General features: G+C 39.8%; 3 protein-coding genes across 11 annotated transcripts in view; 2 read left to right on the top strand and 1 right to left on the bottom strand.

The window, feature by feature from the left end:
- cacna1c (calcium channel, voltage-dependent, L type, alpha 1C subunit) overlaps positions 1-11,759 on the top strand; it is a 144,413-nt gene extending 132,654 nt beyond the window's left edge. For all 8 annotated transcript variants that reach the window (XM_038738835.1, XM_038738828.1, XM_038738829.1 and 5 more), the window contains one exon: positions 217-11,759. In XM_038738835.1, the coding sequence (XP_038594763.1) occupies positions 217-696 (480 nt within the window). In that variant the 3' untranslated portion in view covers positions 697-11,759. The remainder of the gene's footprint in view (positions 1-216) is intronic.
- Positions 11,760-12,552: 793 nt separating this feature from the next.
- On the bottom strand, positions 12,553-17,312 carry LOC119918213 (zinc finger protein 432-like). 2 transcript variants are annotated; one of them, XM_038738836.1, is made up of 8 exons: positions 17,203-17,312; positions 16,780-16,982; positions 16,001-16,111; positions 15,636-15,731; positions 15,259-15,369; positions 14,673-14,793; positions 14,245-14,448; positions 12,553-14,147 (listed from the first exon to the last, which is right to left on the bottom strand). In XM_038738836.1, the coding sequence occupies exons 1-8, from the start codon at positions 17,219-17,221 to the stop codon at positions 13,321-13,323; spliced, it is 1,692 nt and encodes a 563-aa protein (XP_038594764.1). In that variant the 5' UTR covers positions 17,222-17,312; the 3' UTR covers positions 12,553-13,320. The 2 variants fall into 2 exon arrangements, with proteins under 2 accessions (XP_038594764.1, XP_038594765.1); XM_038738837.1 differs by having other exon boundaries at positions 17,229-17,252.
- Positions 17,313-18,545: 1,233 nt separating this feature from the next.
- tspan33a (tetraspanin 33a) lies at positions 18,546-25,620 on the top strand. The gene is made up of 8 exons (XM_038739192.1): positions 18,546-18,854; positions 20,916-20,973; positions 21,104-21,231; positions 21,710-21,784; positions 22,588-22,683; positions 22,860-22,988; positions 23,081-23,242; positions 23,368-25,620. The coding sequence occupies exons 1-8, from the start codon at positions 18,753-18,755 to the stop codon at positions 23,467-23,469; spliced, it is 852 nt and encodes a 283-aa protein (XP_038595120.1). The 5' UTR covers positions 18,546-18,752; the 3' UTR covers positions 23,470-25,620.
- The last annotated feature ends 1,262 nt before the right edge of the window (positions 25,621-26,882 follow it).

Below are 26,882 nucleotides of genomic sequence, written 5' to 3' on the forward strand. Positions count from 1 at the left end.
TCGTGAAGCTGCCATTGCCTATTTTCTACAATTTTATAGACAAAACAATCAAGAAGCAAATTAATCATAAGTTGTAGCCATAATTTTCCATCATCTTTTTCCTGCAACATTAAAGTTTGCTTTTCTGTCTCACTCCCTCCATTCCATCCCCCCATGTCTCTCTACCTGCCTCCCTTTCTCTCCATCCATTCCGCTCTTTCCTATTTCCCTCTCAAGGTGCTAATATCAGAGGGTTTGGGTCATTTCGCCCAAGACCCGTCGTTCATTGAGGCGACTAAAGCCGAGTTGGCTGACGTCTGCGACATGACCATCGAGGAGATGGAGCATGCCGCCAACAACATTCTCAATGGCAACAGCGCCACAAACACCACATCTGGCACCTCCTCCACCTCCCAGCACAGCCCCAACAGCAACCTCCTCCCCTTCCACACAGCAGCTGCAGCAACGCAAAGGGACCGAGTGCTCAGCGAGGGCGGGGGAGAGGCCGGTGGAAGCAGAGGCTCCGTTCACGGGCCGTCCTCAGTGGAGGAGCGGCAGGAGCTGCTAGCAGGAGTTAGGGGACGAGAAGAGGAGGAGGAAGAGGCGGAAGGGAGGGAGGAGGGGCACAGCAGAAGCTTGGTTGTGATTGAAGGAGCGCGACAGAGAAACAGCGGACTGTTGGACGACGAGGATATGGAGTGTGTGACGAGTTTGTAGGAATCGGCTTGACGGGTTCAATCGGCCGACTGGCCCCTCTGACATCATCAGAGACTAACGTTTGTCAGTGCTGGGTAACCGCCGCAGCTGGATCTGTCTGTCCCCGCCGCTCACACACACACACACATACTCTGTCTGCCTCTCTGCCAGACGTAACCGCTCTGGACATTGGCGGCCAGTGACGCAACCTTAAACACCTGGTTATGACTTATTTGGTTTATATGAGTTTGTATGTGTGTGAATGTTTGTAGTAAAGTACGCCACACAATACTCTATACTATCTGAGTGTATGCCTGTGTGTGTGATCTATGATTTTCTCTATTTGTACGTGTACGTGAGTGCGTGTGTTCTCCACACGTGTCTGAGTGTGTCTCTAAAGTGCCTCACAGTTTTATCATGTCCTCAAAGTGTGAAGAGCAGAAAAGAAGAGACAAGCAAAAAACGTGCCAGGGGACAGTAGGGATGAAGGAAAGGTAGAAAGGAAACAACAGAAGCAGGAAGTCCTTTTATGGATTTCCTGCAGTCGACATACTGTGTTTATTGTTTTCATTTCCTCTGCCTACTTTGGTGTTGTGTTATTGTTGTTTGTCTGGCCGCCATGAAGCCAGGTAGGGGACAGCAGACCAGCTTGTGTGGGGGGTCAGTTAATGATTCAAATCTGACCGCACCCACTTGAGTTCAAAGGTCAACCACTCCTTCTTGGTTCACTGATGATGAAGCGCTGTATTGAGTAAACGGGGGCGAGGAAAACCCTGTTTGAAATCTCATTTCTCTTCCTCTTCCAAAGCTAAGGAACCTTGGAGCACAGCCCTGCCAGCCTGGGGGTGGGATTAAGGTGACACGCCATCCCCAGCCAAGGGGGGGGAAGGATTTGAGGGATGGACCAACAGCCACAACAGGGCTGCTGTAGGGGGCCACGGGCAGAGAGAGACACTCTCTGGCCAACAGGAAGCCAGCTCTTTTATCTGCTGGTCAGTAAGATGCCAGCAAGAGACAAACTCACCTCGTCCGACACTTTGATCTGGCTTCGCCTCCTACGCCCGCTTTTCCTCGTTTGGCCACACCCACTTCCTGACCCAACCAGGAAATGGGAGGAGCATTTGGTGGCTAAGCAGAGACAGCGAGCCCCCCTTTTCTGCCTCATACCTCGCCGTTCCTCACTCCTCCCTCTCTCCTTCCTCCCTCCTCTTTGGTTATTCCACCATCTGTCTCCCTCCATCGCTGGGTTTTTGCTTTTTCAGCCCTCGGGAGGTGAGTGTGTCGAAGGGTGGAGGAGAGATCGGGAGTGACCGATTGAAAAGAAAACAGACTCTGGGCATGGATCTACAGAGGATCTGTCCGTCAATCAACCTCACTTCCTTCTCCAAGACCCTCCTCTTCCTCTCAGCGTGGAATCCTATTGGATTTGCTGCCACACACACTCTCTCTGCAGACCACGCCCACTATGTATTTAACAGTTCAATATTGTGCAAAACTGGCTAGCCATGACTATTTTGTTTTATATTCATGATGTTATTGGTTTAATTTATCCTTGATTTGTTTGCACAATCGGGGTGCTGGTCTTATAAATGTATTTTTGCTCGGTTTATTTTAGGAGAATTTTAAGAGGTTTTAAGTATCGAAGCAGGGCGTAGTGTTTGCGTGCGAATGTATAGCTATATTTGTGCGTGCGGGTGCGTGTCTGCATTTTAGTACAGGATGTATGCGTGTACGAATGTGTGAGATAGCGTGTATCTAAAAGGGGGGTCTTTCTCTCTATCAGTATGCACCTTTTACAGATTGTATCTATTTATTTATTTATTTTTCCCAGAAGAGAAAAAAATGTGTGTGAGGATGTGTTTGGATGTGTGTGTATGTGTGTGTGTGTGTGTGCCTGTGTTCAAGTGGTTACTTATGTATTCTAAAAAGCTGATTTTAAGCCTAGACAGTAAATTAAGGTAGCATTACAAGTATGGTGTGTGTGTGTGTGTTTGTGTGTGTGAGAGAGAGAGAGAGTATGTGAGTGTATGTGTGTGATAATGGGCCTCCTTAACACAGGGTTACCATGGACAGGCATGCTTCCAAAGCTTTGTGATTTCTTTAGCACGGTTTTTACTTTTTAGCCAAGCTGCAGAGTCAGAAGCCACTCTATCCTTGAAATTTAGTCATCGCATAACTTTTCTTCATTTTTCTGTTGAGAGGTAGTTAGGTGTAAGGTCTCCAGCGAGGTCAGAGTGACGGTTAAGTTTACAGTGGTGACGAGTTTCGGCATTGCAGCTTGGCCAGAAGGTAACAAGCCTTTTGGCAATTGCTGCTTTTCTTCTTTATGGTGGATGGTCACTCTGAATGGTAGAAGCACCAAATTTGTACTGCCATAGTGACGCCTCGTGAATGAACTGGGGGATGACGCCCTGATCGCTCGGCTGTAACGCACCGTAATCACATGATTTCATCATTTAATCGTAGTTTAAACTCCAAACGAACTATTAGGGCTGGTGTACAGATGCTGCAAGACTTCTGAATCACATCTCTTTGTCTGAGGTCTGCCATATCACAAAACATTATGATTTATTGTTATTGTTAGAAATTAAACAGTTCCATGTCTGTAATATAATTTACTGTTTAAGAAAAAATTATACTACAGACAGGATATTTACTGGTAATTAATAAGATGTGATAATTGTTTGGTTAATGTGATAAATTAGTGGATATAGATCAGAAAACGAGGTGGGAAGTTGCATCCTGGATGATCCCCTGGTGTGATTTTTGTCTCTTCATTTTCTTGTAATGGATTTTAGGTAGCATGCTGACACATTTTTATTGACCTTTCTCTATTATGGCACAGGTATGGACCTCAGGCCTCCGACATTACACAGGGCACGGGTCTCTTTTTGGTATTGTATCGTCTCCAAAAAAATATCAGTATCACATCCTTTGTACCAATTGTCACATTTATTAAACAACTTTATAGTATTTAAAACTGAAATTGTTCAATTCAGTTTTCTAAAATGTTATGTAGCAACCTATGCTAGCCACTGACAATTTGGAAAAACATTGTGATCACCACGATCCCGATGCAAAGTCACCTAGTCACTAGGATTTTATTGAAAGTCTGTATCTTACCAGACCAGTGTTCACATGCAGATACAACTCAGTAGATCTTACATAAATTACCTCTTTAAATTCCCACCCAGAGACGCATGTCTTATAACTCCCCATTATTTTTTTACTTTAATTTACCACTAAGGACTAACTGCTGAGCCCTCATTCCTACATGTTAAGCAGAGCAGGTTTGTGGCAGGGAAGGGTAGGCATGAACACACTGCCATACACTGCATCCTGTGCCAGTAACAGACTTCTGACATTATTATGCAAACTAAATGTGAATGTTGAACGTGTTTTCAGTGGCAGTGCTATTGTTGTTTTGTGGTTATGATCATACTGCAAACCCTGAAGAAGTCTGTTGTCAAAGGAATACCTTCCCTGACATTTAGTCTGTTGTTTTTGTTTTCTTATCCATAATACTTCATAAAAACAAACCTTCAACATTTCAATCTTTCTTTCAATCATTCTAAAAGCACCTCATTAAATAGTTCTTTATTGAAATAACATGGTACCATAAGCTAGCAGGCTACTTTGCAGCAAGTGGCTCAGTTTCAGTATAAGCTGCTGTTTTTTTTTTAGTAAAAGTTAGGATGGAAGATTTAAGTATGGTCAAGCACGTTAGTGTGTGCAGGGAAGTATCTGGGTTCAGTGTTTTAACCTTAGTTAAGTTAGCACAATCTCACATTGTGCTTTGTTTTTTTTTGTTTCCCCTCTGTTGTTACCAGCCCTGGTAAAGTTTATTTAACCCTGAATTTGAAAGACATAACAAGTTCTCCTCCTGGTCATTTATGCTGATTTACTCATTACCATTAGGTCTAAGTCCTGAATAATAAATGCAACCAGCCGGCACCTGAATTGTAAAGTAGTAGTTTTTGCATCCAAGCTGCTACAGAGGAGCCAGCAAGTGTGTCTGCTTTATACCAAGCATTTTTGATCAGCCGGTATAGCAACAGCTATGAATGTCCCTCAAGACAGTTTTGATAAGAAACTGCATAATGAATGAATAGTAACATTAATGAATCAATGAATTATCCAACACAGAACCATTCTCCGACTTGACCAAGTTAAAATTAGGAAGAGCAAGATTCCCACAAGGATGTTTTCTATTATTTATGATCATAGCCGTAAGATGAATAATCAATAATTACAGAAACATTCATAAATGTTCAGTATCACCTCCAGTTTTGCAGATGAAAGAACAGAGATAAAGCATTCAGTTCAAATCCTTTAATTTTGTGCTCCTAAAACATTTTCATGTATATACTATACCGCATACTCATATCGAGTAACCCTGCATATCAGAAGTGCCAAACCAGACTTTGTTGTGTCTGTTTAAAGGCTCTTTGTTTTCAAATGCAGGTGAGGGAGATTCAGAGGCCTGTGGTGTCCCTGTGTGGAGTGGAGCAGCATTGCCATTTTTATGTTATATATAGGTTAGCATGAACTATGACGTGTTGCGTTGCAGTATATGGTATGAGTGGGTGTAATCCTGCATCCCACAAGATATGCAAAAACAATGCAATAACTATGACTGTATACAAGGTTCCCGAAGTAAATATACTTGTGAAAGTATGACAATGTATTTTTTTCTGTTTGTTACATTTTTAAGTAAAGTCAGTGGTTTCCATGCCAGAGAAACCTAACATACTTGAAATCAGGTACATTGCAGTGCAGTATAGTAAAGATGTATTTATTTAACTTTCTCGTGCTAGGTGTTGGATCTGCAGCTGCAGTCAAACGTGTATCGGGACAGCAACATGAAGTTGGTGTTGTTTCTTGTGGTTTAACATCCAGCCAGTGGAGACCCAGAATGAAAAGCTGATTATCTATTCTGATGATTCAGCAGCGAAAACGACTAACTTCAGCTCCCTGACTCAATATGTTTTTGACCCTTTCTCTCGTTTCTTTCCAGTTAGATTTTAAATGGATTGAGCTACGTGGCTGTAACATCAGTATTGCATGAGGTTCACATGTTGACATTGAGCGTGCCGGGTTTTGCAGTCATTTTGTTTTTATCAGGTTAAGTATCATATCACATTATGACAGAGTAGCTATTTCTATTTAGTGTACATATGATTATAGTCAGTATTTCTTTGACAGCAGTGGAGGGGTATTTGGAAGGTGATTTTGCATATCTTGTGTCTTATGGGCTCTCTTAGTTCATTTTCTGATTCATAACCCTGAGAAGGAGAGAGCTTATGTTTATATGATTGTCGAAGAGAAAATTTACCTCTCTCTTGAGAGAAAAAGCAAACTACAGTATTTTTACTCCCCACTTTAGACAGGTGTTACTACTACTTTGCCTATGTGTTGCCATAGTCTCTGTAGTCTCTGTCTTCAACTTCTATCTTTTGTCTTCGTCATGTGGACATATGGAAGATGGACCAGTGGGGATAATGTGTATGAAATGGACCAAATCACCCATAATTAGTAGTTTTTTATAAAAACATTGGTGGATAATATTGGATGGACAAACACACAGGCAGGAGCTAGGGCTAGCTCCCTCCCACTTTATTTGCTATATTAATGCACAAAGTGAACAATATACATGAAAACGTCAATTTATAATCCACAGGTTAATGAAGCTGTCCCAATTCCATATCATGCACTTATACATAAGAAGATTATTTAGTGTATTCACACTAAAGTGACAACATTAAGTCTTCAATTAAGTATATTCAAGTGGTCAGTAGGCTACATATTGTAAAATAAATTAACTCCCAGAAGTTTTAGTATTTAAATTCCATAACGTTTAGGGACTCACAAGATTAAAAGAAGAATGGTATGCAGCAAAAGGCTGAGATATTCTCATATTTTGTCCCTAGTGTTGGTCAGGCTCCAAATATGCTTGATACTACATTTCCCATAATTCAACAAATAACAGCTCTTCTAATTATTATTAATTACAGGTGGTGGTGAGACAGTTCCAGAAATTTGTCACAATACAACAAATAAAATATTCTTTCATGCCACCTTAAAGTCACAGTTTAATTGACACTGGATGGCGTATTTATGGCATTATTTCTGGTTAAATATGCCGATTTCTTGTATGCCAACTGCATAAACATATATTATAAAGGTTCGTATAAAGTTATACCCTACACTAGTAGTGTGTAGTATCTATTGGAACACATCATGAGCGTAAGTTTGTTCATCCTGCCAGTGATAGTCCTTTTTTTCACACCTCAATTATGTCTCATTTCCATTTTGGTGTGCCAGTAAACCAGCAGTAACCAAACTACGGCCATGGAGCTGGAACCACTAAATGGACCATAGCCACTATTTATGACGTTAGTTACGCTTGTGTTTTGCCGGTCACATTGTCCACGCTGAGAGAAGTCTGTGTGTATGTTCCTGTGGTCTGTAGACAATTTATCAGGCTGCTAATCACGCTGATAAGCTGCAGCTGTGTCTGCTGCCTCTCTGGATCTCCACCTACAGCTAGTTAAACTAAAACCACACCCCTCTGCCATAAAGGGTGCCGTTCAGATTCAAGTAATTCAAAGCAAAGATAGAGAGAGAAAATAGACGGAAGACAATCTAGTTGACGGTTGATGACAATGGGAAGCGGTGGGTGTTTGGTCTGAGTAACATTGTTTAAAGGAGAGTATTTTTTGGAATGGTAGAAGATTTTGTTTCATCATGTTTGGATTTCAGGATGAAGTTCTGACTTCTGAATCTTATATCCAAGTGTTTTATGTGCATGGGTTTCTCTCTCTAGGAATTTAAAGTATTGGTCCTAAGTGAATGATGAAATCTTTTCTCTCACCACTAGCCAATGAATGTATATTTTTATATACCATTCTATAGCAAGACATATATGAATATAATATTTAATCACCAGAATGTTAGTGTAAGGAACAGACAGGACACTTATTTGGGAATGTAGTTTTTGAGCCATTGGTTATGAAGATGTGTTATATAGGCCTACTGACTGAGGGTCAGTATGAATTTCTTGAACAAAGTCCCACTTTATTGACTGTATTTTTGACCAAAAGGCGCTGAAGGCGTACACAATGGAATTTTAGGTCATTTCACAAATCTATCTATCCCTCACCAGTGCTGTGACTATTTTTTTAGTTTTAAAGACACTAGGGTATAGAAGTGAATATTGTCAACTAGCCTCACAGTATACACACTGAAGGAGATGTCACACACTTTCACATTTGACATCTACTTTAAGCAACAGAGAGATCTGAAATTTAACGTGCATTTACTCATTATTTTTGTTTGAGAGACATTAACCTAAAGTCTGGACATTTTCCTACTGTAGCACCGAGAGACCTGTCTCTTTCGCTAGTCCAATATCACTGACACACACACACTGTAAACTCTTTCAAATGCATTATTTAAGCTATTAAAGACATCTAACCAAAATAAATCCACCCATCAAGGACTAGATATTTATATGAGCTATGAAAACCATGTAGCTTCGATTTTATTCTTCCAAGAAATGAATTAGAGGACTTGAACTACACCAGCGTAGAGAAATCCTCATTGAATGCAGACAGTAAAGAAAGTAAAGAAGTTCAGCGGCCAACCAACTAAATAATTGTGTGTTTATGAAATAATGAAAAACGATGTGTCAGATTTGTAATCAGAATTGCTTTGTGGCAGGTTTGATCTAAGAAATGTTGAATTTATATCCTGCATCTCGACGGTGACGACGAGGAAAACTCAAAAATATGTTATGGTTTGTGTGGAAGCTGCTGTACGTCAGTACTGAGAAAAATGCCATACAACACGCTTTAACAAAAATAGTATTTTACACACAAATACTATTTAAAAAGTATTTGAGTTGTGTGTTTATCCAAAACTACATACACATATAATGTGTAATCATTTATCAGAGAGTGAGGCTAGAAAGCAGGACTCATGTTAGTTAGGTTTATCGTCTTAGTAACTCGTAGGCCTGCCGTTATTGCAACAGATGTATGTTATATTGTCTTGTAAACAAAAGTGTTCTTCATTGTTTGATCCTGACAGAAATATTTTAAGAGGACTATTTTCAATATAGATTTTATTTTCCTTTTTTCTAGGTAGAAATCCACATAGCCTGTTGTAGGAATCTTATTCAATCTTATTCAGTCTAATTAAAAGATGAATTCCCTTTTCTGGAGAAACAAGAGAGGATGGTCTCTTTGGTTTTCTGCTGGACAGATTTTACTTGATGACAGTGCTGATGAACGCTTTAGGAAATGGAACAGAAAGTGGGAATATATTATGAAATACATGTTTATATTGCAAGTGACTTCTATTTTAGATATTATATATATAGAACAACTCTATTGAAATTATAAGATTATTAAATGATAGGTTTGGAGCTGGATCAAAAGGAATCTTGTTCTGTGAGGAAAAATGCCCAGATCAGTTTTGGAGGTGCCATACTGTTAAACTCTACCTGTGCTGTAGCTTTCTGTAATGGACCCAGAGGAAAAATGTTTTAATGGTTTTACCATCGGCTGAATGTTTCCATCAGGTTTACAACTCGTCATCATAAAAATCTGCTTTTTTCTGTTTGTTGCCAGCGCATAAACAGGATTTTAGGGAGAAACTGAATACATGCAATGGGATTACAATGAGCCTCTTACAAGATCAAAATGTTTAATTTCATAAAATGAAAGTGACACATTTTAGAATTTAGACACTGGATTTATTAATCTTGATTCCTGAAATTACGCATCAGGCTGTGAGACATTCAAGGAACACATTCAACTTACAGCCTCCAATATTTGAATAATTAGAAGTAATTGTACGGATCTTGGAGGCAAACGTATTCCAGTACCACAAACATTTAAGACCATGATCAGTGGTTAAAGAATCTTAACTAGCCCTCTGCATATTGTGCTGCACTGGCTCAAAGTAACACTCACACACTCACAAACGCATGTAAAGTCTTCACACATCAGTCTTGGGAATATTTGATTTGTTCACTTGTGATGGTGGTGAGGAACAAAAATCTGATTTATTTACAACCCTCTTTCCTTTTTCCTGGGACTGATGAGCCATAAAATGAACCAAATAAATTATATTTGATGATGTAGATTTAGAAAAAACACGTTGGATAGCTGAGTATAACTCACCCATTGTGTAGCAGCACCTACAGCAGCACCCCTGTCTGAACATTAAGGACGACTGTTAGTACTGTAAGGACCTTGAAAGCCTCGTGTTTATCACGCATTCCTTCACTTACTGTTATTCATACACAATGTAATAATAATAAATCATAAAGGAGATCCCTGTTTGCACATATCACAAGTCCTGACACAGAGATTGCTCTTTGTGTTTCACTTTTTTTGGAGAGGAATGCTGCCCCCACAGCCTGTTGATGGAGGAGTTTTCTGGACCAGCTAGTGTTTCTAACAGCGACTTTCTTCAGGATATTACTTCAGCTAACGTTTCTCAGCTCTGGAGGCATGGCTGCAGCTTTACGATGCAGATTTCCTGTCAGCCGTTCTGGTGTTAAAACAGCTCAACCTCGGTAGGACCATGAATGTCTCTGCCTCCCTGCATCTGCTCCTCCTCTAACTTTACCGATGAAGAGCTACATAACATTGCACCTTTATGACAGTGATTTCATCCCTTGAATGTAGGACGCAATATTGCTCATACCGGTGTTTGTTTTTTGTTTAATGGAAAAAAAATGTTGGAAATTTTGACCACCACAGACATAAAAGATCTGATTTGACCTCTTTGCTGACAAAGAATCTTTACAAACCTTGATTCTACATGGTTTCATCTTGCTAGGAAAGCCACATTTGACCACAGAGATTTAGAAACAAACAGGTCTTGTATGCCTGTGTGTGTAAGTGCAGCTTTAATGAATGACTTGGTCCGTCTGAGAGCATAGGCAGAGTCGTGTACATTATCAGTGTTTCTTTCTTGCTGGTGTGAAAACGCCTCTTTAACAGCATGCAGGCGATAACTACATTTTTAAAAATCCAGGTGGGGTGATCCCGGCCTTTTGCCAGCCTGGCCATTCAATGGCTGGGGGTCTACAGCTTCATATACAGTAGTGATTAACGAAAAATTGTTCTGTTCCTTTTTTAGTGGGTAAATGCCAGGGTTGTGTGGCTCTGTTCTCCACTGGTCAGTAGTGTCTTATGATCTCGTTCATAGTCTTAGTTCACAACTCATGCAAAGTGTTAAAGGGCCTTTGACAGGATCGAGCTGTTTGTTTGTTTTTGTTCTGTTCTGTCGGAGCGAAGTCTGTTATTAATCCTCAAGTTTTTATTTTGTGTGGAGAGAGGTGTTCACACAGAGACCAATTTGTTGTAATATTAGTAGTGGCGCTACTGTTAAATGTAGTATTTAATAACAGCACTATTTATGGTCAAAAAATGAACTAGTGTGTTATTGTACTTGCGGTAGCTTTGGAGGCAGGTGGCCATTTTGTAACTGAGTTCTTTAACATAAGCCACTCCCCCTCGTGTGCGAGGGGTTTCATTGGTTCTGAGGTTGCTAAGTGACACTGGCCCAACATCATTTGCTTCCCTCAGTGACCATTCGTCTCCTTTGATGACTGCATGGTCTCACAGTTGACACACCCTTTTCTTTTCCTTCTTCTCTTTCTTTTTTCCAAAGAAGAGTTCTTTGATTTTCCTTTTGTTCATGCATTTTCATTTTAGATTTTAGAAAGGGAAAGAATACAAATCAAATAAATCAGAATATTAATTCAATCACTTTTTCTACTCCTATTTTCAATAAAAAGTGAAACGAAAAACCAAACAAAAAGTTGATTTGTAAATAAGTAATGTACAGTTTGTATCTGTAACTTGTCAGTCTGTCATTGGTGACAGAGTCTGTCTTGCTTATAACGCACGCTACCAGTAAATAAAAAAAGGAAAAATATATTTAGACTGTATGGTCCCTTGAAAGCAAGTTTTAAATTAATATCTGATGTATATTCCTGTAACATTGCATTTTTATCTGAAGGAATGATGTTATTAAAAAATTGCAAATAAATTGCATTTCCTACAGCTGTGTTTTTCACTTCACGTTTGCTATAAGTTAATATACTCTGCCATTAAAGTTGAAGTTAATAACTGTATCGATGCTAGACTATCCAAGAAGTGTTACCTGTCTTTAAACATAAATAACACGGCCCTTACAAGATAAAATCCATCCTAAAACATAATCATACTGTACCTGTTTCTATACATTTCTGATTTTATATATACTGCACACACACTGACACAAAAAAGTCTGATATTCTGTAGTCACAACTATTGTTTATAGGATCAATAGGGTGATTCTGCAGGTTATTCAATTCAATTTGATTTAATAAAATTTAACTACTTTACATTACATCTTAGGGTATAGGATATTAGGATAAATTCTCTTATAGATGGCTCTTTGAAGCAAATTTGTGATTTGGAAATCACATTGGAATTGTGGATGGAATTTAGGGCCATGTAAGGGAACATCATTACGTTTGGTCATCAATCAATGAGCCATTAGTCAAAGTTACTTTATGTTATCTTTTGAATAAGTTAGGATCACGGACACCTAAAATGTACAGTTTAAAAATGTCTAAATTATCAAAAAGATGCAATAAGCTACCAAATGTACACCATCCTTTCAACAATATCCCAGTTTGCTTTATTATTAGTGGATTGATCTCCCAGCATATAGATCCTGAACGCATTGCCTTTAGCATTTCTCAAATAACACTTAACACAAACTGACCCTTGTGGTGCAGTAGGCTTCTGCTGTTTGACTGCAGCACCTGTTTGTTGTACCATAGAATCAAGCCTAAAAATAATCCACGTCTACAAGTGATCGAGTGTTTATTGGAGCCTGCCTATTTCAACCCTCCTGTGGACAAGGTAAGAAAAGGTGCTCACAGGTACTGTATGTTATAAACTCACACACAACCCTGAACTGCTAACAGGCTTTCTCAAATAAAGATTGATGAGTTAGAAAAAAAAAAAAAGTATTCTTTAGGCATTGATGAAACTGAACTGTAATCCACACTGGATTTAAAGGCTGAAAGATGTATCTAACATCACTTGTCTTGATCACCATCACAGCTTTTCTAGTGTTTTTTCCTTTGTGAGGGTATTTACACAGTCATTTCGATGACTGACGACGGATGATTCTTGGGTGATGTTGGGTGACATCAGTATTGGTGATTGTAAAACGCTGCTAGTCTGGTAACTGTATATAATGAGGCTTCTTTCCAATTGTTGCTAGCGATTACACAATAACTAACTAAACCATAAACACTTTATAAACATGACTGTTCATTTGTCTTGGTACAATTAAAGTAAATTTTGGTTTAACGCAGCTTTTCAAAAGCCTTGACGATTTGTTATTTATGACTAAATTGTGATGATTGCGTGTCCGGTTTATGAGTTGCCAAGTGTCTCTTCAGATTTCCCTGCTGCGAGAATTCTCTCTCGCAGTTTGGACACTTAAATGGTTTCACCCCGTTGTGGCTGAGCATGTGTCTCTTCAGGCAGTTCAGTGTGAGGAAGCGCTTCGGGCACTCTGAGCACACGTACGGACGCTCCCCCGTGTGAGAGCGCGTGTGGACGTTTAGGTGACTCTTGCTGGAAAGCCCTTCCCGCAGTGGGTGCAGGTGTACGGCATCTCACCCGTGTGAGACCGAGTGTGCAGCAGCAGCTCCCCGGAAGATAAAAATGACTTCCCGCACGTGGTGCACAAGAAGTTCTTCTCCCCTTTGTGCATCTGCATGTGTCTCGTGATGCCCGCTTTGCTGAAGCCTTTCCCGCAGATCGTGCACAGGTTGGTGGGGCCTTCGTGCAGGCGTTCGTGCTGCTTGAGCGAGTAGTTGCACAGGAATCCCTTGTTGCACTGGCTGCAGATGAATATCCGCCCTCTCTTGTGGAGTCTCTGGTGCTGATAATAACCTGACGAGCTGGTGAATCCCTTCTCACATTGGCTGCAGTGGTACGCAAAGCTGTGGAGCTTCATGTGAGCCTTCAGTTGATTTGGATGTTCAAAAACCTTTTCACACTTCGGGCATTTGGTTTCTTCCTCTGTGAAATTTTTGTTCACAGGTCGCGTGCTCAGAAACCTCTTGTCTTCCCCCGTGGGCTCTTTCCGTCTACGACGTTCCTTGTTTTCCAAGTTGTCCTTCTTCTGCTTACGTTCCCGCTTTTTTTCAATACTGTCTTTTTGTTTGAGTTTCCTCTTTTTCTCAGAGTGGCCTTGTACTTTCTTCTTTTCGGCTTTAAAGTCTTTACTTTTCTGCTGAGTCTTTGCTCTGGCTTTTTTCATGGATAGCTTTTTCCGAATGGGAACTGTGATGCTGTGCTGACTACGAATGTGCTCTTGGACCTTTCTCTTTGTGCGGTGAGAGAATGAACACTGAGGGCAGATGAATAAACAGGACAGGTGACCTGGAAACAGCATGAAAAGCAGCAAGTTAGTAAAATAAGTAAATAAATATGTTTCTGGACCAATTCTGGTCTGCTACTGCAGCTGATTTTGTCTGACCTGATTCCCTTTTTGGCAGCCAGTCGTTTGCTGTGACGTCTGAGCTTTGACTGGAGTCTTCTTCCAAATCTTCCAACTCCGGGGTCTCTTCCTCATTGTCATAATCATCATCTTCACTGAAAGGCTCACTGAACCGGTCCACCCCGGCTTGGGAAGGGAGAGCCAGAGTGGACAACAGGATATCTTCCTCACTGCTGGAAGGAGCTATTGTAGAGGAAGGCATTAAACATTTTACACATTAGTCACAAATTCATTCCTGACAAAAAAACTTACATTTCTTGTCAAAGAAAGAAAACGAGAGAATTTAAGAAAGTAAGCAAGACAGGAGACAGGCAACAAATAAGAAAAAACACCCTTTTTGAAACTTTCACACAGATGTAAAAGACTACATGCAAAACTCTCGTTCCTCTCGTCTTTTCTGAACCTACCAGAGCTGAGAGTGCCCAACTTTATGTGGTGAAGCAGCAGAGTCTTCAGAGCAAAGGGTTCAGACAGATGCAGTCCAAATTCATCTCCAACAGATGTTGTTTCAGTGAGCCATGCTGCTGTCTGACGGAGAGAAGACCACAAAGATGCAGGTTGGCAAGTGAAATAGTCATGTGCTTACAGACCTCAGGGCAAAAGCAGACAAAGAAGAAAATCCAGGGCTTTGTGGCTCAAAAATGCTCTTTGTTGTAGATGACATTTCACACCAAAAAACAACTTTTAAACGACTTTTAAAATCTAATGCAAACAATTAACGAGGATGCACAATTCATCATGTAAAATATGAAATAACTGTTTGATAACAATAGAACTTGGCCTTAATGAAACATTTAATTTAATTTAAAATACTGTTATCATCAAAACAGCACATGTGTACGTAGCATTATAAAGAAAGGTGTTTATCTAAATGTAACAACTTTATTATTTTATATTTGTACATCTCTGCACATATAACAGTACGTTTCAACACATATTTAGACTTACATTGCATTGTGCCTTTAGAAATGTGTGACCTTATGTTAAGAATACCTGTTGCAGGTCTGGTATGGGCAGCAGCTGCTCCAGCCTGGACAGGAACTCAGACACCAGCTGCTGCAGTCTTTGGTCATAGTTAGAGCCGTAGTTTGCAGGAAAAACCTCCTACAGAAACAGCCAGAGCTTTGGATTTCAATTATCATCACTTCACTGGTGTAAATGGTTGGTGAATCTTTAGATTTTATAAGTCACTGTGACTAAAGTATAGTTCATAGATTTCCTTAAAAAGCTGAATCTTTGCCTACATGTCATTTGTTTGCAGTACGTGTATGTTATTTGTATTTTAACAGCAGATACTTGTCATAATAATTGACATCTATATCCCTTTCTTTGATCTGTAAGAAACATGCATTTTTCACAGAGAGACTCACTTGGAAGAAGAACTCCTTTTCATGAGGAACACTCAAAAGATTCTGAACCAGGCTGGCAAAGTTGGTGTAAGAGGTCTTCAGTAAATCATCCCTGACCTGTCAAGACATAGATGACAATAAAGTTACATCAGTTACCGTAGCAACAGTATTATCAGAATCAGAATCAGCTTTATTGCCTGGTATGTGTACACATACGAGGAATTTGACTCTGGATTGTACAGTGCTCATGATGTGCTTACTTATACAATAATACAATAATACAGATTACAAATCATTTATTTTGGGGAACACCCTGGATTTCTAGATGTGTGTGTTGTCTATGTTTTGCTTATGTGGCAGCTGTGCATTTTCTTTAAAAATCACACCATCTGCTCAGTGGAGCTCAGTTCAGCGCAGCAGGCGTGGATTTTATTCAGGTGGCTCTGGATGGTCTGCAGGCTGGCTGCGCCATCACCACGACACAGCTCCAGAACCAGCTGCAGCAGGGCAAAGGCGGGAGACAGGTCACTCAAAAAGCACAACACAGCAGGGAAAAGATTTTTAAGACACACTGACATTAAAACTCAAGAGAACTACTAAAAACAACCCCCTAAATGAATAAGTAAAATGAAGAAGCATTTTCCTCATGTGTCATGATTTTCACAATCATGTAATGGATGTTATTATCCAGAAATTAAAAGAGTGACAATGTATGGAAATTGGATTGAGAGTTAATTCTTGACCTTGGAAGCAGCAGTTGGCAGAAACAAACAACACAAGTTACACTCAGTAGTTGTTCTGGAGCTTTAGATCGTAACACACCATCTACGCCAGACATGGAAAATGTCCTACTGGACTTCTTGTCCCTGCTGGCTTAAAAATTGAGATTGAAAGTTCTTTCTTGACAGACCATTATCGTGCAATATGATCAAAAGCTGCAGAAAAGCTGCTGAGTGGACCTTCAATAGAAATGTTGTTTTCAAGGGGGTAAATGTCTCATCTGAGCAATTTTTGCATTTTAAATTTAACCAAAAAATCCTTTCAGATGTTACTTCAAACACTACTACTTTATTTAACCACACAGGACAACTTCCACTCTACATATATTAGGCCCTATACACATGCTGGATGATAAGTTTAATGGGAGTATTTAGTCATTTCTCACCCTTGCTCGCAGGCCCAGGATGAGCTGAGCTTTCTGACTGGGATTCAAAAGCTCTGGGACGATCTCTGTCGCCAAACTGATGAAGTCCACCAGCTTGTCATACTGCTTCACGTTGTGCTGCTGTACTATTTGCCATATGAAAGCAGACATTAGTCTCACCGGAGGGACAAGGAGATGTAATGAGGCCGGAGGAAGAGGAGAGCCTGCAAAGGATATATGAGACAAGCGTACTGGAATGAATGAATAACACACATTTTATCTACAGAGGCTGAAATAAACATTTACAAGCTAAGTTAGATTTGACCACAGCTCTTGTATTCGGAGGATTAGCTAACGTTAACTTAATAACTATTAGAAAGATATTATTTGGTAAATCGACTGTCTGCGTACACTCGAGATAACTAGACAAATAATCACACAAACCGTTGCTTTTCCACGCCATTTCTTACTTTAAAAACGTCAAAACAATGAGTTAAATACTAGTCTTGCATTCATCTTACAGAGCAGGCAACTGTATCTTCATAACTTCCGGGTACACCGGATGTTATGAAAACTGTCGTGCCGTGTGAGTGTTTCTTCAGAATAAAAGCCGCAACCTTAAAACTAAGCCATAAAAGAACATGAGATGAGAAGAGTCAAATAACGTGATAAAATTTGTCACACACAAGTGAATTTATGTGCATACTGGGAAATAACACTTTCTGCCAGTAGATGGTGCTCATTTGTCGGACCCTGGACTTTTAAAATCTAATGCAACACAATACACCAGCCCTGCATTACATTTCTCTTTGTGAAGCTTCTGGGGTATTTTTTTTAATAGACTTAATGTAGGCTAATTAAAAACCCAACTAATGCTCAGTAACTGGTGTCAGGAAAATGGTGAAAGTGTTAAACTGTTGATGCTGCATGCAACAGACTTGACAGTCATACAGTCAGAGTAGTGTTAGATTAGACGCTACATTACATGTAAATGCATACTTTATGAAACTAAGTCAGGAACATAATGTGGATATCTAATATGTGAATTATTAGTCAGAGGTTTTGTAGGACTATTCATCGTCAGGAGCCACACGTTTTGCATGTGCACTAGGCCCAGCAGGGGAGGACATTTTGATATGTCACAGTAGGAAAAGCAAAAGTCTAAATAATAAAATGAATGGTGCTCAGATTTGCATTTAGCTGCTTCAGTTTCAGGGACATTGAGCATAACTGCTCATTCACACTGTCATACCTTGCTGGAACACTTAATGGACCCTAGCCACTGTTTAGTAGCACCTGTGTGTTTGTGACTTATGCCATTAGGTAAGTACATAATGTTATAAAACATGTGGGATATAGCTAATAAATCACTGAAAATAATTCCACATATGTCATATTTTAAATTCAGCATGAAGAAGGGTCTATTCACTACTTCACCAGTGTGTATTTAGAGACATACTAGAAATAAACATTTTAAATATACAAAAGTATGTAAATACAAGTTTTGGTATTACACTTTAATGGCAAGAGCACTTCGTAAGTGAAAGCAAAAGTACCACACACAAAACACATGAAGGTACTTTGTCATGGGTGGAATTTAACTACACAGTAAAACACATATTAAAACAGTTTGTTGTTTAAAAATTAATAAAGTGGAGAACTGTTCCTGATTTTGCTTACGATCAACGGGCTCTATCGTGTGACAGGTGGTGTTACTTTCAGGAGCCCCAGGTTGTATCACATGACCACCGGTGAAGATATGAGACACAATGGTAACACACCCAGTATCTATACGCCCACTGGCAGCAGCTTGCAGCCACTCACTGTCACAGTACGTGTCGACTCAAGTAGCTGGTAGAGGAACATCAGCAGCTCCTCGTCGTCATTATGCTGCCGAGTCTTTGGTTTTGCTCACGGAAACTCCATTAGCCACACCACTGGTAGTTCAGTTGCGCGCAAACTTGGATAAAACGCGTGGATAAATACTTGGGAGGATGGGAGGAAGACCCAGAGGCGCACCTGGAACTGTCGAGGATTACACCTTTGTCAGTCCAGTTGTGAAGTATCTACTGTTCATATTTAATTTAATATTTTGGGTGAGTGTTTCTTATGTGGTTAAACGTAATGGGTCACAGAGATCTCAATCTGGTGACCTTCATTTACTTTTCTCTGTCTGCAGGTTAATCATTGCGTTTGTGTTGACAAACTAGATTAGCTCTGTGGTGGCTTAAATTAAACTATTGGTTAATAACAAAATACCAGTTAAAGGACATTTCACAGGCTATAACTGTCAGACTTACTGTGTACTTTTGTGAGATCTAGATTCTGTGTGCTGACAGACATCCACTGCTTTATCTGACTTGCCATTAACTTTGGTGTTGTACGAAAAGTGAAACCCTGTCCAGGAAATAGGAGAAGGGAAGTTAACATACAAATTTGACACAAGCACACACCTGGTGTTTGCTGCTCAGACAATGGACAGTTTTATCATTACTTTGCAAATCAGAAATGTATCATCAGAGGATTTTGAGGACAGATCCCAGGTTTTGGTTGTTCTCGTCTCAATAACAATTCAAACTCAATATCAAACACCTACACTGCAAAACAAAACTGCTATTTTAGGCCAGTTCCTAGAATGACCTACACCCAACACTTTAATTCATTCATATGCTAATGATCCCTGTACAAATCTCTGTTGACTCTGGGAAACATGGTTACTGTGTAGCAGATTTCACACCAAGTGAGATGTTATTTTTTAACCATTTCAAACCGACTTTGGTGAATACAGGAGGTGGTCACATTGATTATGTTATTAGCTATACACTGTCTGACTGTAGCATTCTGTCCCCCACAGTAAGATTTTAATAATTGTCTGACTTTAGACTTTAAAAGTATGGGATGTTTTGTTAAAAGCAACAGCGAAGCTCAGCAGTTGTTTGTAAACAAACCAAAGTTCACATCAGCAGGTTTCAGTGTCAGGTGCTCAGGGACTGTAACATAAGCAGATTTCTGACTTACAACATTTTAAAGCAGATCTGGTGTTGCACATTAAACTTGTTGGGAGTGTGAGAAGACTTTCTTGTTTCTAGTCGAGAACTATGAGAACACCCAGTAATAAATTGAGAACATATAGACATATAATCGGACAAATCATAAAGTCTTACTTTAAGTTTTTCTTTATCTGTTTCCATTTTCAGCAATGTCTTTTAAACAAAGCTGTATGAGTGAGTCAGCCTGTTTCAGCCCCGAACATGACTTCTGGCCATGTACAAACAGGATAAGGCTGTGTAAAAACTTGAAGCTCTTCAGCGTGGAATGTGTTGTTGTCATTTTTGTTGCCTCTAGCTACAATGGGCTCTGTATAGGACACACCAAATATTACCGCAAATGCATAGTTCTTTCTAGTCTAAATTGTCTTTAATTGTAGGAAATCTCATGGAATGTCAATTTTTTATTTTTTTTAATTATAATCCTAGCAATTAGCCGTCTGGTGAGTGGATGACAATTAACCTAATAACCGAATCAATTATGTTAACCACTGTAATAATCTGTTTTAGTGACCACTTAGTTTTACATAGCATAACTTTTCACAAAACTGTCACACTGCATTAGACTTGCAGACTTATACACCATAAATTATTGCTTTACAAAAATCTAGTTTTGCCCTCCCACCCCATGAAGGTGCAGTGTCTGCTGTAACTGGATCCATTTCATTCAGGATGGAAAGAGTGCTCCCTATTATTCTGTTGAGACCGGGAGAGGAGCACTGAGTGAAAGGGTCTTTATTTTTTAGGCAAAGAGGCAGATTGCTGCCAGGTCGATTTAGTCAAATGTAAGTAGGGTGAATGGCTGAATCTCCTTCTCTACATTATTTCACGAAAATGTTGTAGCAACTGATTCCGCTTCATCATTAAGTCTAAAAAAGCATGGTCTCTCCAAAAGTGCATTTTCTTTGGAAAATTGGCTTTTATTCAACCAGTACAGCCTCATCTATGACTCTAATACCTGATTAAGTGTTTTGGTGAATAATGCCACTCCCTGGACAAGCATGAACATAGAAATGGTTCTTCACTTACATTGGTGTGTGGTTTCCCCTTATTACGCCGCTTTTATAATATTTTGAAAAAATAAACCTTTTTTTCTCATGTTCTCCTCAGATAATCTCCTTGGTGATGGTGTCAATCGGCGTGTACGCCCGCATGATGAAACATGCAGGTAAATGATCCTTCATGAATAGAGCATACAGTCGTTTTTCATGTCTAGTGTGCAACAGTGGGCGTGAGACAGTGCGTTGGCCTTTTGGCTTTATGCTTTTGTCTTTTCTTTTTCTTTTTCTTCTTGTCAGAGGCAGCTCTGGCATTTCTGTCAGTGGATCCCGCCATGATGCTGATGGTCATCGGGGTACTCATGTTCATCCTCACCTTCTGTGGCTGTGTGGGCTCCCTGCGAGAAAACATCTGCCTTCTGCAGACAGTAAGTCTGGAGTTTTTCATACTGCCAGGCTTTAGTGTATTCTGTACTGATTATTTTTGTAGAACTTTGGTTTATAGACCTTCAGTATAACAGCGCAGAGAGGTAAAAGTGTCATATTCATTCTCAGTTAATATGAGCTGTCAGATCATCTCAGCAGTATTTTAGAATTATGGTAGCTTAATCAAAACAGGGTTGGTGCACATATGTACAGTATTAGCACTTTTATAAGGAATGTGTGAGCTTAAGCAGTTGTACAATAAAATCAGTCTTTAGTTGACCAGCTTTTTATAGTTTATTTATACTGTAATCCCTTACTCTTAGGTTTTCTGCATATTTTCTACAAGTATGAGAGGTAAAAAGTAACAGCTGAGTTTGCATGGAGACGCAGGATCTCATGGAATCTGTCCTAGGAAGAATTAACCCAAACCAGATCATTTTTGCAGCATTGTACATCTCTCGCTCTCTTTCCTCCTCGCAGTTCTGTATCTCTCTGACGGTGATCTTCCTGCTCCAGCTGGCTGCTGGTATCCTGGGTTTCATCTTCTCTGATAAGGTGATGAAACAATAGGATTTTATAGAGAGAGGATTTTCTCTATCAGCATAATCCATGCTATCAGCATAATCCAAATATAAATGTATTTGCTGGAACTTAAAATCTTAATTTAATGACTCTACTTGTAGTGCTTTAGTTTATTTTTTAAAATTCCTCCTGTTAATTGGTTGATTGAGCCACAGAGATTTTTAAAAAAGTAGTCAAATCTGCCACAAACACTGAATGTTAATTTCTGATGTTATACAAACATCTGATGTTTTTTACATTATTGTTTTGTTGTTTTTTAATCTAAATCCCACATAAGGTCTTAAAGCATTATAAAATATATTATTATAATATCAAATCTAGACATCTTTTGAGAGGCCAAAACATCACAGTGATATTGATGCACCTTGAGAAAGCTGCTATAATTTGCTTATAGATACTTTCTTGGGGGAGACTTTGCTTTATGTACTTTTCTGATTGTGAAGATCAGCAAAACACTGTCTTCACCTGAGCTTTGTCTGTAACTGCAGCAACATTTTGATAAACATATGAATTGAACACCAGGGTTTGCTCACTAAAAGGGTATTTAGATGTGATTTTGTTTGTTAGATCTTGAGAAGAAGTTGGCTTTGTACTGTCATATGGCAATTGGAGAGAGAAAGAATGTTACTTGGGACATCAGACTGATTCTAGTTTACAAAAACTTACTTCACATAAATTGGTTAATGTGTCTTTCTTATTTATTAACACATTTTCCAACCACTCTGTGTATTCATGAAAATCTTTTAAATTTACTTTTTTTTTCATACTCTGCCAAGGCACGAAATAAAGTGACTGAGGTGATCGATAATGCCATCATCCACTACAGAGATGACATTGATCTGCAAAACCTCATTGACTATGGTCAGAGAGAGGTAAGACTTTAGGTCCAAATACAGATTTTATGCCATACATACTGTAGTTCATCATCATTTTGCCACTATAAATACCAGGGCAATAGTAGCCTTAACAAAGTTTTTGTAGCTATATACACAAATACCTAACATGTCTTCTAATCCCTTCACTCTCAAATGTTTGTATGTGTCCTCAGTTTGGCTGCTGTGGTGGTGTTACGTACACTGACTGGACCCAGAACATGTACTTCAACTGCAAAACGGAGAACCCCAGCAGAGAACGCTGTTCAGTCCCCTTCTCCTGTTGCATCATATCCAAAGACAAGGTTGCCTTCTTTACAAGACTCTTCTGATACATTTTTGTGTTGTTTTTTCATTTGCCTATGTTTGTCTTTTGACCGTATGTGTCCTTGAGCAGGAGGTTATCAACACCATGTGTGGACAGGGCATGCAGGAATTAGAGTTCCTTGAAGCTGGAAACCACATCCACACCAATGGCTGCATAGACATACTGGTGAACTTGATCCACAGTAACCTGTTCATACTAGGAGGCATTGCCCTAGGGCTGGCCATACCACAGGTGGGATAAACATCCCCCTCCCCACCCCCACCCCACATACACACACACACACACACACACACACACATTGTCCTCTAGGAGACTGTTGCCGCCAGCTCGTGAGCCCTTTGTTTTCTCTTCTGCAGCTGGTCGGCATCCTCCTGTCTCAGATTTTGATCAACCAGATCAAAGACCAGATCGAGCTCCAGAACTACAACCTCAGGCACCGCTCCGACCCGTGGAGCTGACCGGGGCCGGCCCCCAGAAACATGGTGACACCAACGGGTGGGGGGAGGGAACCACAAATACTAGTTCTCTGTCGGTCATCTTTGCCGGGATTAAGCATTCAGTAATTTCTCGCTGACTTAAAAACACAAGACTCTTTTAAGCAAGAACCTGGACAAACCATTTATGTGCTTTCAAATACTTGGCATGGAGGTGGAAGTCAGTACGGACAAAGGGAACAGATGGAGAAATAGTACTCTGTCACCACCTACTGGACATAGACCATGCTTGAATTTACCAAACTTTATACAGTAGTTAGTAATACCCAAGCAGAAGCAAGGGGATCATTGGCCTTTACTTAAGAACTGATATCAGTATAATGTACAATTTTTTAACATACCCTTTTTGTCAAGTTGCCAAATTTACATTAATTCATTTAGCTGAGGCTTTTATCCAAAGCGATTTACAATTGCTATGTCAGAGGTCGCACACCTCTGGAGCAACTAGGGGTTAAGTGTCTTGCTCAGGGACACATTGGTGTCTCACAGTGGATTCGAACCCAGGTCTCTCACACCAAAGGCATGGGTCTTATCCACTGCATCAACACCCACAATTGGAGTGGGAGTTTTGTTTCAACTGGATTCCTGATGCTACAAATATTAATTTAATCTCGTGAGATGGGATTAGTTGCAGGAAGACGACAGTGAGTCCGAGTTGGAGAGAGGCGTTTGTTGTGTTGGGTTAACGTTAGGAAATCAAGTCTTCCTAGCAGTTCCTCTTCGTACACAAGAAACTCCTCTCCCTCGTTTCCATCGGCATATCCTGCAACAACTTGCCTCTCACAAGGCTTCAGAGCGAGAATCGTCCTTTCAGTTTCTTGTTAAAAAACAAAGGGTTTTTCCATGATGTTGTCAGACACCTGGTATAACAGTCTGAAACCTTTTGTACCTATTAGTCTTTTCGACCCCAAAATATGTGAAAATAGGGCCCAGGTTTAAAAATACTGAAATTATCCTTTACCTACCCTTTTGTAGACTTTGAAAGTCTAGCAGTAAAGCTGCTAGTGTCTGTGAGATGCATCTGACATTTGCTTGAGGTCGTTTTTTATTAATAAAGGTAAAGGTAGTTTATTCTCTGCATTTAACCCATCCCTTAAGGGAGCAGTGGGCAGCCACTGTACAGTGCCCAGGGACCAACTCCAGATCTATGCTAGTGGCACTGGTCAATAATTTATTTGCAATCTGCACCCTAAAATATGTTTACTTTTGATTTGTAGTTGAAATACCTGTATCAAAAAGAAAGTTCAGCCTATTAGTGTTGTAGTCAAGACCGCCCAAACCGAGACCAAGTCAAGACCAAGACCAGAGTTTATCAAGACCAAGACTTTTAGGGATTGAGCCCAAGTTGAGTCCAAGACCGGTTCCCCACACAAATCGGAGGTGGAACAACTTATGATAAAATGTGTTTTCAACAAAAATGCATGAGTTAAATTAAGTAAAATCTTTTTTCAGTCTCTTTTCCTCTACAAAATAAATAGAAAAATTAAGTGTTAATTCATTTGTGATTCAGATTAATTAAATCAAACATTTATTAAACTGTTGGAGTGCGTGTAAGTGGGGCGAGCAGGGGTGACAGCCGTTAACAGTAACAACACATTGTTAATAAGTGTTATTTGTTGCATTTGAAGCAATAAGTTTTACATCCAATCAAAGTTAGGATGTTAAGAAATAAATCAGACAATGCAAAAGCAATTTATTGATATTCCAAAAGTTATGGTCTTGACTGGTCTTGAAATAAAATCCCGAGTCCTCTATGTTCGAGACTGAGACAAGACTGAGTACAAATGTGGTCAAGTCCGAGACGAGGCTGAGACCATCAAAGTGGTCTTAAGACAGGTTTCAAGTACTACAACACTACAGCCTATACTTGCAAGGCAATGGTGGTTTTGTATACTTGCACAAGGCTATGTGTAAGTATTAAGTATAATACGTAATAAGTATTTCCTCTAGGCCTCAGAAATGCTTTTGTTACAATTTTTTCAACGTTTTTACAACATGGTTTTAAGGTATTTCGTTTGACATTGTGCTATAAAGGTAATGTCCAATGGTCTGTCCCTCTATAATAAAATGGCCATGTTGGGCTTCTTGGTTGTCCTGATGAGACCTCACACTGCACATGATGTCATTTCCTTCACACATTTTAGCCAGCTGACAGGCTGCATGACTGCAGGGCCACTGGATTTGTGAGGTATAAGCCTTTAGTGTGCTGCCATTGTAAGTTAATGTTTGTTAATGCTCATAAATGTTTTAGTGCTTTTTGTGTCTGCTGTAAATTTCAGTTTTTAATCTCTTTGTATCACATGATAATTTGAGGCTAATCTTTTGGGTTCTTTCAAGAACCTTTTTCATTCTTCACCCAGCGAAAGATTTAATGTAACTGGGATGAAGCATAAACCAACAAAACTTCTCATCTCCACCCTGTTTCTCTGCCTGGCAAATGAAAACCTGAGTTGTGGGACATTCCCTGCCTGAAACCTGATGCCTGTAATCTTCAGGAGCAGAAACAGTCCTGGATGTTTAACAGCCTTTGGCGCAAGTCCACAATCTAAACATGAGATTTCTATGTTAGTTTAAAGCTGTAGAAACTCCCCACACTATGACTTTCCCTTTAGAACAAAACAAAATCTACTGGGTCACCAATCTGGTGGCATGAAGGAGTGAAAAAGCAATTGGGACAGCTGAGGTGTGACATGTTATAATTTAGTAAAAGCAACTGAGAATAATGAAAAAGTGGCCGTTCTAACAGCAGCTTGTGTTGTGGCCCTATTGCAGCCTCTCACTCTGTGTGTGTGTGTGTGTGTGTGTGTGTGTGTGTGTGTGAGTGAGTGAGTGAGAGTGTTTTGTTGGCCTGTGCTCCGGGGCTCTGTGTGTGGTCCCTGGTTTTTGCCTCTGACTCACTCAAGCGGCCATGTTGCTGTGGATTTCAAGGAGGCCCGGACAGACACACGTACACACACACACAGACAAGGGAGCAGCGTTAACCCAGTTTTACTCTCAGAACAGCAGGGGTGAAACAAAGCATCTGCAGCCATGCAAATACCACAAGTGCACTATCCAATTAATGCAATAACAACAGCACCATGGTTGAGATTTGACCAGAATTTTTTTTGTGGTATCCTGGCATATCCAAGAGCATTCAAATACAGCTTTGTGAAATCATCATAAAATCATGTGACTGTCTTTGAGCTTAGTGTTTTATGAACATATTTTATTTTTAGCAATTTCTGAAAGGTCCTGCAGCCACCTTAACCACAACAGGAAGCCCAGTCAATTATGGATGTCCCAAAGGAAACACAGATACTTAAATGCACACTACTGTCATAGAAACATGTATGAACTATTCAAAACATTTTGTAAATCTTTATTCAGTTTTTCTT

The sequence above is a fragment of the Micropterus salmoides genome, unplaced genomic scaffold (genome assembly GCF_014851395.1).
Source record: "Micropterus salmoides isolate LMB-PRFRI ecotype aquatic unplaced genomic scaffold, ASM1485139v1 Ms_hic_scaffold_23, whole genome shotgun sequence".
Taxonomy (NCBI): domain Eukaryota; kingdom Metazoa; phylum Chordata; class Actinopteri; order Centrarchiformes; family Centrarchidae; genus Micropterus; species Micropterus salmoides.

Coding starts and splice junctions, on each gene's coding strand:
- tspan33a (XM_038739192.1), top strand. CDS start 18,753: ATGGGAGGAAGACCCAGAGGCGCACCTGGAACTGTCGAGGATTACACC. Junction 18,855..20,915: donor TATTTAATTTAATATTTTGG/GTGAGTGTTTCT, acceptor TGTTCTCCTCAG/ATAATCTCCTTGGTGATGGT. Junction 20,974..21,103: donor CCGCATGATGAAACATGCAG/GTAAATGATCCT, acceptor TCTTCTTGTCAG/AGGCAGCTCTGGCATTTCTG.
- LOC119918213 (XM_038738836.1), bottom strand. Junction 16,112..16,779: donor TCCTGGGCCTGCGAGCAAGG/GTGAGAAATGAC, acceptor GCCCTGCTGCAG/CTGGTTCTGGAGCTGTGTCG. Junction 15,370..15,635: donor AAAAGGAGTTCTTCTTCCAA/GTGAGTCTCTCT, acceptor CTGTTTCTGTAG/GAGGTTTTTCCTGCAAACTA.